We start from the raw sequence: 15192 nt of genomic DNA on the forward strand, positions 1-15192 counted from the left end.
CCGCAGACCAGTAGTGGTCCTCGGCCTGTTAGGAACTGGGCCACACAGCAGGAGGTGAGCAGTGGGCGAGCAAATGAAGCTTCATCTGCGGCTCCCCATCACTCGCATTACCGCCTGACCCATCCCCCCGACTCCCATCCGTGGAAAAACTGTCTTCCACAAAACCAGTCCCTAGTGCCAAAAAGGTTGGGGACTGCTGTTGAACAGTATCCACTTTTCATTGCCCATTACAATTTGTTTTAAAAAACAGAACGTTTTTGTTACGTTTAAGTAGAGAATCACATGCGGAAATACGGGCAAGAAGGTTTTTTTCGCTCAACTTACGTGGAACCCAAACATCAAAGCAATTAACATAACCGAGCTGGTGCAAATGATTTTCAGTGCTTGATTTGGATATTTTGAATATGTCGGCTATCTCCCACGTGGTATAACATTGACTGTTCTCAATTAATGTCTCGATTTGATTGCTATCAACTTCAACTGGTCTACCTAACCATGGAGCATCGTCCAGTGAGAAATCTCCAGCACGAAACTTTGCAAATCACTTTTGACAGGTTTGATCAGTCACAGCACCTTCTCCATACACTACACAAATCTTTTTTCGTTCAGTTATGTTTTTACCTTTCGTGAAATAATAAAGCATAATAGGCCAAATGTTTTTCTTCCATCAATATTAAAATGGCTACACAAAAATTCACCAATTTTGATAAGTTTTTTTTAATGCATGCTGATCTGACAGCTGTCACAATACAATCTAACAAAATTGTTTCAAATGAAATTAAAGACAATTAAGCACTACTAGTGACATCTTATGGAAAAAACGGAACGAACTTTTTGGCCAACCCAATAAAACTTGGTTTCCTCAATTCCATCCTGCAATGTCATACCTCCATGCCTTTTCGCATGCTGCTTCCTTATGCCTAGGGTATCAACCCCTTAGACTCAGCTCAAACATCTGTGAATACCTCCCTGATAATATCAGGACACTCAGTCAGTCTCTGACTTTAGTCTGTCCATTGATGCAATAGTACATATTCTGTAAGTTTTGTCCACCATTTACTAAATGGTAGGTGCTGTTTTAGGTGCTGCAGGTGCAGGGGTAAACAAAATTGAGAAGGTCCCTATAAATTTACAGATTTGTTCTAGAGGGGGAGGAAGGGAAGGAAGTAATACAAATATAAATAACATACATTCAGATTTTGCTAAATTCTAAGAAGAGGTAAACAGGGTGATAGAACACAAAAAGACCCTCTTTTTCCTAGCTGACTCCCAACTTAACTCTCTGGCTTCTAAACCACTCTATATACAACCTTCCCATGTTCATTTACAAAAAGCACTCTTGCTACCATTTATGTGAAAACATGCATATATATATATAGGTTCAAAACTATTTTCAAAGAAATTATATAAACATAAATAGTCAACTAAAAGCATTAACAATAATAATTTCAAAAGTAGCCCAGGGCTTCCCTGGTGGTGCAGTGGTTGAGTCCGCCTGCCAATGCAGGGGACACGGGTTCGTGCCCCGGTCCGGGAAGATCCCACATGCCGCAGAGCGGCTGGGTCCGTGAGCCATGGCCGCTGAGCCTGCACGTCCGGAGCCTGTGCTCCGCAACAGGAGAGGCCACAACAGTGAGAGGCCCGCGTACCCCCCCCCACACACACAGACAGTAGCCCAGGTTGCCAAACAATGATAAAGAATATCATAACACTGCTGATAAAGTCCATTATAAATCTGTGCTATCTACTCTCAGCTTGGCCTAGCAATCCCTTATCCAGTTCTCACTGATCCTTCTCCACCCCCAACAGTGGTAGTTCAAACATTTTTCCACAGATGACTGATCAGACATCTTACTTTACTGAGGGTTCATCTTGATCGCAGATCTTTTAATCTTCAAACTTTTCTTTCTTTCTTTTTAAATATTTATTTATTTATTTGGTTGCGCCGGGTCTTAGTTGCAGCAGGTGGGCTCCTTAGCTGCAGCATGCATGTGGGATCTAGTTCCCTGACCAGGGATCAAACCAGGGTCCCCTGCATTGGGAGCACGGAGTCTTATCCACTGTGCCACCAGGGAAGTCCCTAAACGTTTCTATCTTTATCCATTTCTATCTCCCTCAAATGGTAACTCTTCCTTAAAGGGTAACTTTTCTATATTCTTAACCCCAATCTTTACTGGATCTTCAAGGACATTGTTTCACATCAGTTTTTCTTTCTCATCAGTTTTTCTCTCTCATATCTAACACTGCTTCTCTACTGGATCATTTTCCTCTTCTGACCAACTTCTCATTATCCTCCTTTCACTCAAATATTCCATATTATTCCTAAGACACCATTTTTTTTCTGTTTTTCACATCTCTTGAAACCCTAACTGCTCCTGCCAACCCATTCCTTATCGTTCACAATGTTTTCACCCTCACAACTTTATTGAGAGCTTGCTTAAAGTCCATCAATAATATTCTAATAACTAAAAATCAGCTAACCTTTATAATCATTCTTTCTTTTTTTCAGCATTACTGAGGTATAAATGACAAAATGTAAGATATTTAAAGTGTACCTTATGATTTGACATACATATACAAATATACATTGTATATTTGACATACATATACATCGAGTTAATTACTTTGTAGTCATTCTCTTTGGTATCTCCACATATGACACTATTGGTTATGCATTTTGTTGTGAAACTTTGCTTATTCCTTGGCTAATCCTATTTTATCTCCTACCTCTTTAACTATTATATTTTAGCCCATAGCTTCTCCTCGTCATCCTATTCACTATAAAGAGATTTTATCTCCCAGTTCCTTCCCTTTTGATTTCATTCTCTCTCCTTATTTTAACAATCTCTTTTGCACCCTTAAATTCCATGCAGAGAGCTCAAGGCCAACCTCTCCCAAGCTCCAGTTCTACATTTTCAATACCCTATAATCACCATGTACATGGGCTTTTAAATGTGTCTAAAAGTAAGTTCATCACCACCAACAAAATGAGTTTACCATTTATACTAATGACACCTCCACCCTCTCAGTCTCAAATCCTTGGACTCAAAATGCATTCATCAAACTCTCACTGGATACCTTCAAAATGAAGGATATTTTGGGCTTCCCTGGTGGCACAGTGGTTGAGAGTCCACCTGCCGATGCAGGGGACACAGGTTCGTGCCCCGGTCTGGGAAGATCCCACATGCCACGGAGTGGCTGGGCCCATGAGCCATGGCCTCTGAGCCTGCGTGTCCGGAGCCTGTGCTCCGCAACGGGAGAGGCCACAGCAGTGAGAGGCCTGCGTACCACAAAATAAAGAAGGATATTTTGAAGAGTGTCTCCAAAAAATTTATACTTCAATAAGACACAAATGCAGATAGTAATGTAACTTAGAAAGTGTTAAGTACAAGGAGAATACAGAATAGAAATTAAAGATTCTCATTGGAAAGACTCCTCTACCTTTCCCTCCTTTAAGACCACAAATGACAATTTGACCTTCTTTTCCAAGCTAAGCTCCCAGTGTCATCTCCTTCATGAAATCATTTTCTTACATCTCTCTTTAGAATGACACTAAAATATCCTAACTGGTCCTTCAGTTATTTGTGTTCTTATCTTACATATTTTCTCATATCACAATTGAAAATACATACTTTTTATTTTTCCAGAATGAGATATGAACTAACTTTAATTTTTAGAGGAATATACAGGTATAATGAAACAATATGAGAATATGAAAACTAAAATAGTAGCAAAATTATAAATACCTGGGCAATCACAGCCTCTCGTGTTCCATAATATTTAAAAAACAGATGATCAGTCTGAATATAAAGCTGACAAGTATTTTTTTCAGCTGAAGTTGTACGTTTTTTCCTCAGGAGTTCTGGACCATTAATAGCATGTTCTTCTTGAGGTGTCTATATGTCAAAAAGAGTCATTTCTAATCATCAGTATGCTTCACTATTATAATTTTATATAGTTAAGAATACACATTATGAACAATTTCACTTTCTACTTTATTATGTAAGACCATAGGTATTTCCTTGCACTGTTAAAAATTCTTCATAAACACCACTTTCAGTCTCATAACATTCTACTATATAGATGACTTATTTATTCAAGCCAATTCTTTAACTTTGAAACATTTTCAAAACATACCATTTAATATGTAAATATAAAGCAAGTCTTACAGTAGTTTACAATACTTTGATATCTTCCTCTACCTCACCTCTAATACCCAATCTATCACCCAGCCCTGTCAGATTTAGCTTCTAAATACGTAGGGCATCTGCCCATTACCTCTAGCTCCATCACATTAGCCCAAGCCGCCATCACTTATTACCTAGAGTATTGCAATCTGAGCGATGGGAATCTACCTCTATCCACTTCTGGCCTTCAATCTAATCTTCATACTGCAATCCTTTCAAAACACAATTTTGAAAATATTACCCACCTGCATTTGTATTTCAATGATTTCCTATGCTCTAAGGATAAAGTCGTAAACCCTTGATATGCACCACCCAGTCAGCACTGCAGACTCTACTTACCTGTCCAGTTTCGTCCCATTCCATATTACTTCACAGAGAGACCCTACTACATTACCCAACTCTAGCTCTCTGTGCTACAGCTACATAGGCCTTCTTTCCAATCCTCCAACACACGGTCTGAATCCTGTCACAGCCTTTTGCACATGGTGATGCTGTCTCTCCTGATCTAGTTAACTTCTTTTCTTCAGACTTAGCAAAGACCAATTAACCCATCATACCACCTCACAGAACCATGTACCCATGTCCTTTACAGTTTATCATGTGGTTATTTGTTTATTTTCTGTCCCCAGCCCACCACCATTACTTCAACCACTAGAATGAGAGTTCTGGAAAGAAGAAATTATCTTGGTGTTTGCGTCTCACTATACTACTATCAGCTAACACACGCTTCACAGGCAAACAGTAGACACTCAATAAGTATTTGTTTAAAGAATTAACACTGCTATTGAATCCAAGCACTTAAACATTTGTTGACATCTAAAAGCACCATGTTAAGTGAATTTTGATGACAGAGTAATAGAGAATTCAACTTAATTAAATTTTAAGCCACAATTCCAAATTTACACTCACATTTTATAATTTCCTTCTCCCTTGACAACTCCATGTTTGACTGTTCTCTTAGTTACTGTCTTCATTGTACTTTTATCTAGTTTCGCTCAGTACATCATTCTAGGATGGCAGTTACTGTTTCAGCACATTCCATTGTCTTCTGGTTTCAACTGTTTCCAATGAGAAATGAGCTGTCATTTTTACTGTTGCTTCTCTGAAGGTGACTAGACTTTTTTTATTGGTCGCTTTTAAGAGTATATTCTTTGGTTTTTAGACTTCTCTAATATTGTGCTAGTGTTATTTTCTTTGTGAAAGACTTTTCCTGCGCTAATTACAGGGTTTACTAAATTTGTTGTTTGATATTCTCTGTCACATGTGGAATTCTCAGCCACCATCTGTCCCTATTTCACTCTCATTTTTTCTCCTTCTGAGGTATCAATTACACATACTTTAGACCTTTTTAATGTATCACCTATGTCTCTTAAGCTCTTTTCTGTATTTTCTACACTTTTGTTTCTAAGTGGTTTGCCCTATGTTTTTATGACGTACTATTCAGATCTAAGCCCGTCAAATTCTTCGTTTCTGTTGTTATATTTTTCAATTCTAGAATTTCCATTAGGTTCTTTTGTTCATTTTCAATTTTCTGCTGAAATTTTTAATTTCCTCTTTATGTACTTGAACATATTATAAAGTCTGTATCTGTATCTGATCATTTCATTATTCACATACCTTTAGGTTGTTTACACGTCTGACACCCCAGCTATACTGTAAGCTCTCTGAGGGTGTATACCTGTCATTTATTCTTGAATGGCTAATGTATGATAAATAATTTTTTCCCTCTCACTCTTCCATCATGTTGCCTTATTTGCTAATGTGCTGATTATTTTGAACTGAGTGCCAGACAATGTGCATGGAAAACCACAGATATAATCTGAGGCTTCAAGTAATGATATCTTTCTCAAGAGAAGATCTGTTTTCACTTCTGGCAGGCAATGAGCCTTGGTGCACTAGTAATCCTCGATTACCTTAATCCAATCAGAGATTAAGAAGATGTGGTGTGAAACTTTAACCCCTGTGAGGGGAGGCAGAACATTTTCTGATTCACCCTTACTTCTAGGGAGCAGCCCTTCATTCAAGATCCCAACCTGAAGTCCCAAAATAGTATTTTTATCTTTAGCCTCAAGAACCTGGAGGGTTCTATTCTGCTTTTCAGTCTCTTAGCTACCTCCTCAGGAACTGGAAGATACAGCTAGAGAAAAGGTAGCCCCAAACGTCAGGCTCACCTTCCTAAGTGCTCTCTTTTTTCCCTAAGATCTGGTCCCACACTTCTTCACAGCTTTGTTATCTCTCCAATGCCTTCTAACAAATACACACACATGTGGACACAAATATAACATATTTTTTTAAATATTCATATTTTGAGGTCAGGTTGGTCTCTATTAGTTGCTCTAAACAGGAGAAAGACTACTTCTCTATTTCTTGAAAACAATTCTTTGTCCATGTTATGAATTGAGAATATTGTCTCAAAGTTTGTAACTGTCTTCACTTTAAGGTGTCCTTTACTCTTAATTTTCATAGAGTGAAATACATCAATTCTTTAATAGTCAAAGATTCCATGCCTTATTCATAGTGTTTCTCTACTTGAAAATACAAAATATTTTTTAATATCTTCTTTTGTCAAGTGTCTTTTCAAATGCTTTTGCCCATTTTTTAATTGAGGTTTGACCATTTTAAAAAAACTGAGTTATAAGAGTTCTTGTTATATTCTGGAGAAGCCTTCTGTCAGATATATGTACTGCTGACATTTTTCTCACAGTCTGTGGCTTCTTTTTACATTTTCTTAACTGTATCTTTTGAGAAGTTTTTAATTTTGACAAAGTCGCGTTCATAATTTTTTTCGGCAGGGTATTTTTGTGTCCTAAGAAATTGCTGTCCATTCCAAAGTCACAAAAATTTCCTCCATGTTTTTATCTAGAAGTTTACATTTTAGCTTTAAGCATGCAGATTTATTATCCGTTTTGAGTTTATTTTTGTATAAGGTGTAATGGTATAAGTTGAGGTTCTTTTTTTTTATGGATATTCAATTGTTCCAGTACTATCTGTCAGACTGCTCTTTCGTCCTTTATATTACCTTGGGACTTTTGTGAAAATCAACTGGCCAAATGGATATGGACTCTCTATTCTGTTCCATGACCTGTAAGTCTATCCTGAGGTCAAGATGACACCATCTTGATTACTGTAGCTTTACAGTAAATCTCAAAATCAGGTAGTATAAGTCCTCTAGCTTTTGTTCTTTTTTGAAAATTGTTTTGTGTATTGTAGGTCCTTTACATTTCCATATAACTTTGAAAATCTGTTTGTCAATTACTAGATAAATCCCCACTGGGAGATTATATTTGGTTCTTTTATTATAATTACTATTCTCTTTGTTTTCATAGCTTTTTGTAGTTTTTTGAACACATTAATATTAGTTGTTTCAAAGCCCTCATGTAATAATGCCTGTAATTTCTAGTCTGTTTCTATCTGGGTGGTTTTTTGTTCTGATTATGGATCACATTTTCCAACTTCTTGAGCTTCTGGTCATCTAGCAATGTTTTCTGAACATCTGACATTCTGAATGCTACATTGTTGAGTATCTGCATTCAGTGTCCTTCTTTAACAAGTATTATTGAGCTTTGTTCTGACAGGCAACTAATTTACTTGAAAATCACCTTGATCTTTCTGAAGCTTGGTTTTTCAGCTTAGTTAGGACAGGTCTGGAGTAGCCTTTAGTCTAGGGTGAGATTAGCCTACTCCAAGCATGGCTTGAGATCTCTACCAAGTACAATTTCTGATTGTTGTTTCAGTTCATAGATTCCTCAGTAGTTTTTCTTTCTCGGGTAGTTTTCTCATAGAACCTCACCCTGTGCATGCACAGCTTAGAATCCGGCTAAGATTCAAGGCAACCCCTGTGCAGATATCTAGAGCTTTTTTTCAGCATAGCTCTCTCCTCTCAGGTACTATGTCCATAAATCCAGATACCTCAGCCTTCCAGAACCTGAACGTATCTCTTCTATTGTGCAACAGCGCTGTGCACTTCTTACTCTTCTTGAAATGCCCTTCATTGTGCCATTCCTAAAATTTTGCCTCCAGTCAAAAAGTCAGGGAAATCACAGAGATAATTATTTCTCCTCTCTCAGGTATCTCAATCCTGTACTGCCTGTGGCCAATATTTGAAAACAATTGTTTCTTTTTTCTGTTGTTGTTCTTGTTTTGTTTTCCAGTTGTTTCTTACAGGATGGCTAGTTGGATACCAGTTACTCTATCACAGCTGGAAAGGGAAATCTCCACTTACTTGTTCTAAGAGTTTCAAAGTTTTCGTTTTAGTACTTTATAGAGTTTTGTTTTGTTTTAAATATAATGTGAGATGAAGATCCAACTTCATTTTTTCCAAATGGATAAACATTTTCTCGGCTCCATTTATTCAATAGTCTCTACTTTCCTCCCTGATTTGAGATTTCACCTCTACCACATAACAAAGTTTCATATACGTGTGGATCTGTTCCTGAGCACTCAATTTTATTCCTCTGGTCAATTTGTACATCCCTATGCTGAAAGTACACTCTCAATTACTAGAGTCAGTCTTAATATCTTCCAGGGTAAATCTCTCTTTCCTGTTCATCACCTTCAGATGGGCCTCATTTCTTCTTAGCCTTCACTTTTCCTTGTAACATTTTAGACCCATCAAGTGCTGTGAAAAATCATGTTGTAATTTTTATGGAATTGCACTGAATCTACAAATCAATATGGGGAAAATTAATGTTTTTATATTAGGTATTATGTTCCATTTTATATAGTATATCTCTCCATAATAAAATCAATCATCTGTAACATTTCTTATAAAATTTTGTAATTTTCCTTACACAGGTCTTATAATTATTTGTTACATTTATTCTTAGATACATAATATCCTTGGTATTATTTTTAATGGTGTCCTCTCTTACATGACATTTCTGGTGGTCTGCTGCTGATATAAAAATATACAACCTACATTTGTATATTAAATGTTGTGTCTAGCCACTGTTAAACTGTATTATATCTAGCAATCTATACTCTCAGCCTCTCTATCCACATTGCCGATACCTTAGTACAAGCCACTATCACTTCTCAACTGAATAACTGCAACAACTCCTAATTAGTCTCCTTGTCTCTAGTTTTGCACCTCACTCTGAAGTTAAGAATTCTTTACTGGTCTTGCTATCTCTCTGGCCTTGTATATACTGTTCGTCCTCTTTCCATCTCTTCATGGTCAACCTAACTTCTGCTTTTTCTTTTAGTTTCTGATTATTGTCCTCAAACACTTGCAAGGCTAGGTTAACTAGTCTTCTTGTGTGTAGAATATCACCCTCTGCTTAATCTTCTTCCATTTCTTACTATCTTCAATTTTTCTGTGTCTCCAATTAAACTATAAACTTTGTGAGGACAAGCCTTCATCTTAATTTCCACATATTCCCAGAACCTATCACAGATCTTCTGACATATGGGAGATCAATACAAAATTGTTCAATGAATACAAGAATAAAATCTCACTTAGACTTAAAAGACCCATTTGAAATGGTATTATTTATGCCATTTTGCAGATCAAGAAACATACAAATCTGCATTTGTGACTCAAGAAATATTAATCCATGCTACTACTTTTAGAAAGGATGTTCAAAATATACGATGTTTTATTATAAAAATAAAAAATTTTTAATTTTAAACTTGTGTTTTAAATAACCATAAAACTATCACCTATATATGAAATAAAGGAGGTCAAAAAAAGAATAAAACGTCAACAGTCAATGGCAGAAAAACTTACAATTAAAATATCAAAAGTATGATGATTTTTATTAGGGTAACTAACCATCTTGGTTTGCTTAGGGACACATGATTTTCAATGTTAAACTGGAGAAGTCTCAGGCAAACCAGGGGAAGTTGGTCACTCTAATTTTCATATTAATATAAACACATTTATACAAAATACATGTTCAGACTGGATATTTTTAAATTTTATGATAAAACATGTAAGAGAATATTTTGGACACATTATGTTTTTTGGGTCATGCAGATTTGTACTCAAATCGCAGCATCACACCTTTATTATAAGCAAGTTACTTGGCCTCTTTGAGCATTAAAAAATATAAATATTTCCTGACGGCAGTATAAATCTTTTAGAAATCCTAGAACATACATTTTTAATGCAGAAACACATACCCAAGTTCACTTCCATTTCTTAAACAAAAGTTTTTTGTTTTTTTAAACATTTTTATTGGACTATAATTGCTTTACAATGGTGTGTTAGTTTCTGCTGTATCACAAAGTGAATCAGCTATACGTATACGTATACGTATATCCCCATATCCCCTCCCCCTTGCATCTCCCTTGCACCCTCCCTATCCCACCTCTCTAGGTGGTCACAAAGCACCGAGCTGATCTCCCTGTGCTATGCCGCTGCTTCCCACTATAAATGTACATTGCATTTTACCCACAGGAAATGCATTTTAGAGTATCCATAATTTGTATATCAATATTTGTTTTCCTGAAGTTCTTAGATTGTGTTGTTTTCAGATAATTGGATAAAAGTTTGGTTACTTGTGAGCTAAGAGGCCTCCCACACTGGAGCTTTGTAAAGTGGTTATATATAGCTCAATTAGAACATTTGTTATCTTATTTATAGTCTATTAGGTTCCCCAAAGTCTTTCACTAATAAACCATTAAATGGGGTTTATTGACCAGCAGAGCTAGGAGGGATAGCTGGAGTAGGGGATGTATGTATTATCAGGCCATCCTTTTTTGAGGGAACTTACTGAGTTTTTGTGGTTATTGAGTTTTGAAACATTGTAATACTCTTTGAAGATGTACTTAGTAGGTCAATTACCCTGTCTAAGAAATCCACATTTTTACTACATATAAGTCCAGGAAAATTGCCTTTTCCCTGTTCTCTTAAGGCCTTTGAGGTTCTTAAACACAAGTTTGTATTACAATCCTTACCTGTGTTACTTCTTCCACACCAGTCATCTGGTACTTCCTCATCCTTTCAAATACTGAGTGATCTGCACAGCCCCCCTGTGGACCATATTTATGGGGATAGTCTAAAACACAAAGAAGAAATGTTATTACTGTCACATGTTTAGGTATTACCAATTATCTTATAAATGAAAATTTAACTGTCATAATTAATGAAAGCCATAAATGCTTATTGGGCTCCAATGGGAAAGGCATTATGCTAGGCATTCTACTTTTAAAACCTGGCAGGTTCTGAAGTTCTCCTTCAACATCATTGGTCTCTAAGTTTTTGTCACATGAATGATTTGTGAATTCTAAAAAAGAACAATAATCATTCTTTATTCTGCGTTTAACTTTCCCAACCTGTCCCACTTCAGATATACAGAGCATTTTAACACTGCAATTTACTTCATTTTGTAATTTATAACTTTCTGTTCAAACACATTAAATTTCTTATTCTGCAAATGTATAAAGCTACCTCAATTTGAACTACAGTTAGGCAAATAGATCATATTTGGTTTGAATTCCTTCAATGAATACCAACTAGTCATAAGGGAAAGTAACCTAGAAACATGCTCCATGGCATAGTAAAAGCAGACTGAGTTTAAATTTCTTCAATGTATAATTCAAGTGAATGCTTTACAAAGCAATAACTATTTTATTATTACTTGTTTTCCCTTTATAATTAAAAGGTGATTAATTTAGCCTTAACTGAATTGTTTCTACTTCCAGACAGCTGTTCAATTTAGTGTAGTCATTTAAAAGTTTATTCCACTCTCTCAAGGTTCACATACTTCCCTTGTTAAGGTTCTCCTTAGTTCGTGAACATATTTTATAATTCAATCTACTACCCATAATTAAGAGAACTATCAAAATAAAATATCGAGACATGGGTTAGAGGCGAAGCACTGAAACATCCTTAAGTAACATATAGTTATAATGCATAGAATTATAATTAGAAACACTGTTTCTTAAGTAAATCTAGAACCTGAAGTGACACTAGTGACCTATTTCACTGGAAATACTAACTAAATATCACAATACAAATCTAAACTGGCAGGTAGGAGGAAGGGGTTATGGACAACCTACTCACATTGATATAACAGCTCTGATTTAAATGTTAGTTTTTACCAGAGGTCAACATTGCAACAGCTGTAAAATTCCAACCAATAAATGTGGAAGAAATGATAGACTTAGGGACTTCCCTGGTGGCGCAGTGGTTAAGAATCCGCCTGCCAATGCAGGGGACATGGATTCGAGCCCTGGTCTGGGAAGATGCCACATGCCACGGAGCAACTAAGCCCATGCGCCACAACTACTGAGCCTGCGCTCTACAGCCTGCGAGCCACAACTACTGAAGCCCATGTGCCACAACTACTGAAGCCTGCACGCCTAGAGCCCGTGTTCTGCAACAAGAGAAGCCACCGCAATGAGAAACCCGCGCACCGCAACAAAGAGTAGCCCCCGCTCTCAGCAACTAGAGAAAACCCGCGTGCAGCAGTGAAGACCCGATGCAGCCAAAAATTAAATAAATGAATAAATAAATAAATTTAGTTAAAAAAGAAATCAAGGGGAAACCCCAGAACTCTCCCTGTTCTTAGGAAGACATTCCCTTGACCCTCACTTACCTAAACACTCACAGCTATCTACCACTTCCTGCCTTGGGAACATCAAGACTATTTTCATTGGGGCTCAGCTTTTATAGTCATGAGACTACACCACCAAGTACTCCAATTTACTATAAGTTTTTGTTGCCTCCAATTCACTACTTCCCTCTATTACCTTATTTATAGCTCCTAACTCACTGTCACTCTCTCTGATACCACCCCATCATAATTCTGAGTGATTTCAACATTCATGGAGATGATCCTTCCAATACACTCATCCTACCTTTCCTCCAACTGTCTTCTCCTACATCAATTTCTGAAACCCCTTCTTAATCTCAACTTCCTCATCCTACTTTCTTTCCACCACTCATCTTTTCAGAACATTCCCTTTAGACTCCAACAATCCTTTGACATCTCAAAAACTCTTCAATCCACCTATGCTACCACCCTGTTCACTAGTGGATATTCTCTTTCTCCTTATTCAGTTTAAATCCCATAGACAATTATTATTATAATTACTCCACTGCATTTACCTTAAACTCCCTTGCCACCACCCTATTCCCAACTCTCCACCAAAACCTGTTTAAATTCAGCTCTCTACCTATACCGCTCCAGTTGAATGGGGCTGGAGAAGCAACTGGTAACTATAACTATTCTCATTTAAAAATTATAATCTGTAACCTCAAGCAGTTCCTTTATGCCACCTGACAATGATAATGTATTTCTAGAGTCCCTTCTCAATCCTATTTCACTGTTTAACTACAGGCAGTCCCCGCTTTACCACAGTATCACAGGCAGTAAAATTGACCATGCACTGAAACTATGCAAAGTGATCTTAATAATCAATGGGGAAAATTACAACTGCTCCATGACCTTCAAAATTTTTTGTCAAACTACTGAAACTCTCCTGTTATTTATAAATGTGTAGGGGAATTTAAAAATAAAACTATGACCTATATAGTACACTATAATTTAAAACATTAGAAACATCAAAGGACTTCCCTAGTGGAGCAGTGGTTAAGAATCTGCCCAGCAATGCAGGGGACACGGGTTCGAGCCCTGGTCTGGGAAGATCCCACATGCCACGGAGCAACTAAGCCCGTGTGCCACAACTACTGAGCCTGCATGCCACAACTACTGAAGCCCACATGCCTAGAGCATGTGCTCCACAACAAGAGAAGCCACCGCAGTGAGAAGCCCGTGCACCACAACAAAGAGTAGCCCCTGCTTGCCGCAACTAGAGAAAGCCCTCGGGCAGCAACGAAGACCCAACACAGCCAAAATTTAATTAATTAATTATTTTAAAAAAGAAACATCAAGAATCAGAATATTTAAAAGAACTAGTGTTTTGTTTCTTTGTAAATTGTATCTTATATATCATGTATTTTATATATGCTTCAAAATCTGTCAGCACAAAACTCTTCCAATAGAAAAAAAGGAATCGAGTATAAAATGTTTCCCATATACTTTCAAAACTTCTAAAAGAACCTATTTTCCCTGGTCACCACATTAACTATGAAAATGGACAATGACATTTTCCCTCTAAAATTACTGACAATATAATCCCCATTTCTAGAAAAAGCCTTTGTTCGACTAATGAATAAGCCCTCATTGAGATGCTAAATCATAGGATGCAACTGTAGTTCCCCTGAAAAGGCCAAACAGCATATTCTTTCACAAAGAATGAGTCATTGGCGTAGAATATTCAGCCTATTTAAAACAAAGATCAGCTTTAAATCTACGGCCTTTCTTCCAGTTCCTCTGCATGCCAACCTCTTGCTTCTGTTTTGTTGTAAGAAGCACAGATATAAATAATACATATATTGTGATACCACCTCAAGCAGGAAATAGCTCTAGTTAACTCTCAATCATCCACTCCAGGAAGGGGGAATATTTACAGTACAGATCATCTGCCCAACAGATACGTAAAACACCCACTTCTCACTACAGACTAACTAGACTAGACTTTATCTCCTCACTACTCCCAGCAAGCCATCCCTCCCTCAACATGACTGCCAGGTTAGGAATTTGACTGCAGAGTCCAAAGTTTTAGCTATGAGATAACTCTCTAACCATCAAAACTTGGTGTAATTCCTCCAATGACACACTATGAATCACTAAATTCAATCAAATGACCCAACTTTTATGATATTCACTGAATTTAAAAGACAGTGGTTCCACAGACAGATACTGTACAAAAAGTTGATTTGCTAGGTATCTGAAGGGTAGGTGGGTTGGGTCCTTGCCCATGAAAATGCCACTGACTCCCAAAGTTGCCAAAAATCCACAAGGATTCATTGAGACAGTAAAAAGACGAGCAGACTTTTTGTTTTCTTTAAGGAGAGATGATGAGTGTGGAGGAATGGACGGATGGGTCAAGCAGCCCCCAAATACCCTTCCCTCTTCCAATTGCAGTGGACAGAGGTCCCTTTCTCCCTAGTGGCCCTTCCCCCATCCCCCACAACCAGTCTGTTTGGGGAGGG

At 37.2% G+C, this 15192-nt stretch overlaps 1 protein-coding gene across 2 annotated transcripts in view; it reads right to left on the bottom strand.

Annotated features, from left to right (window-relative positions):
* ADAM10 (ADAM metallopeptidase domain 10) overlaps positions 1–15192 on the bottom strand; it is a gene marked incomplete at both ends in the record, with an annotated part of 122147 nt that overhangs the window by 48843 nt on the left and 58112 nt on the right. For both annotated transcript variants that reach the window (XM_079700101.1, XM_079700100.1), the window contains 2 exons: positions 3747–3896; positions 11088–11188. In XM_079700101.1, the coding sequence (XP_079556227.1) occupies positions 3747–3896; positions 11088–11188 (251 nt within the window). The remainder of the gene's footprint in view (positions 1–3746; positions 3897–11087; positions 11189–15192) is intronic.

The sequence above is a fragment of the Hyperoodon ampullatus genome, assembly GCF_949752795.1.
Source record: "Hyperoodon ampullatus genome assembly, chromosome: 3".
NCBI classification, from domain to species: domain Eukaryota; kingdom Metazoa; phylum Chordata; class Mammalia; order Artiodactyla; family Ziphiidae; genus Hyperoodon; species Hyperoodon ampullatus.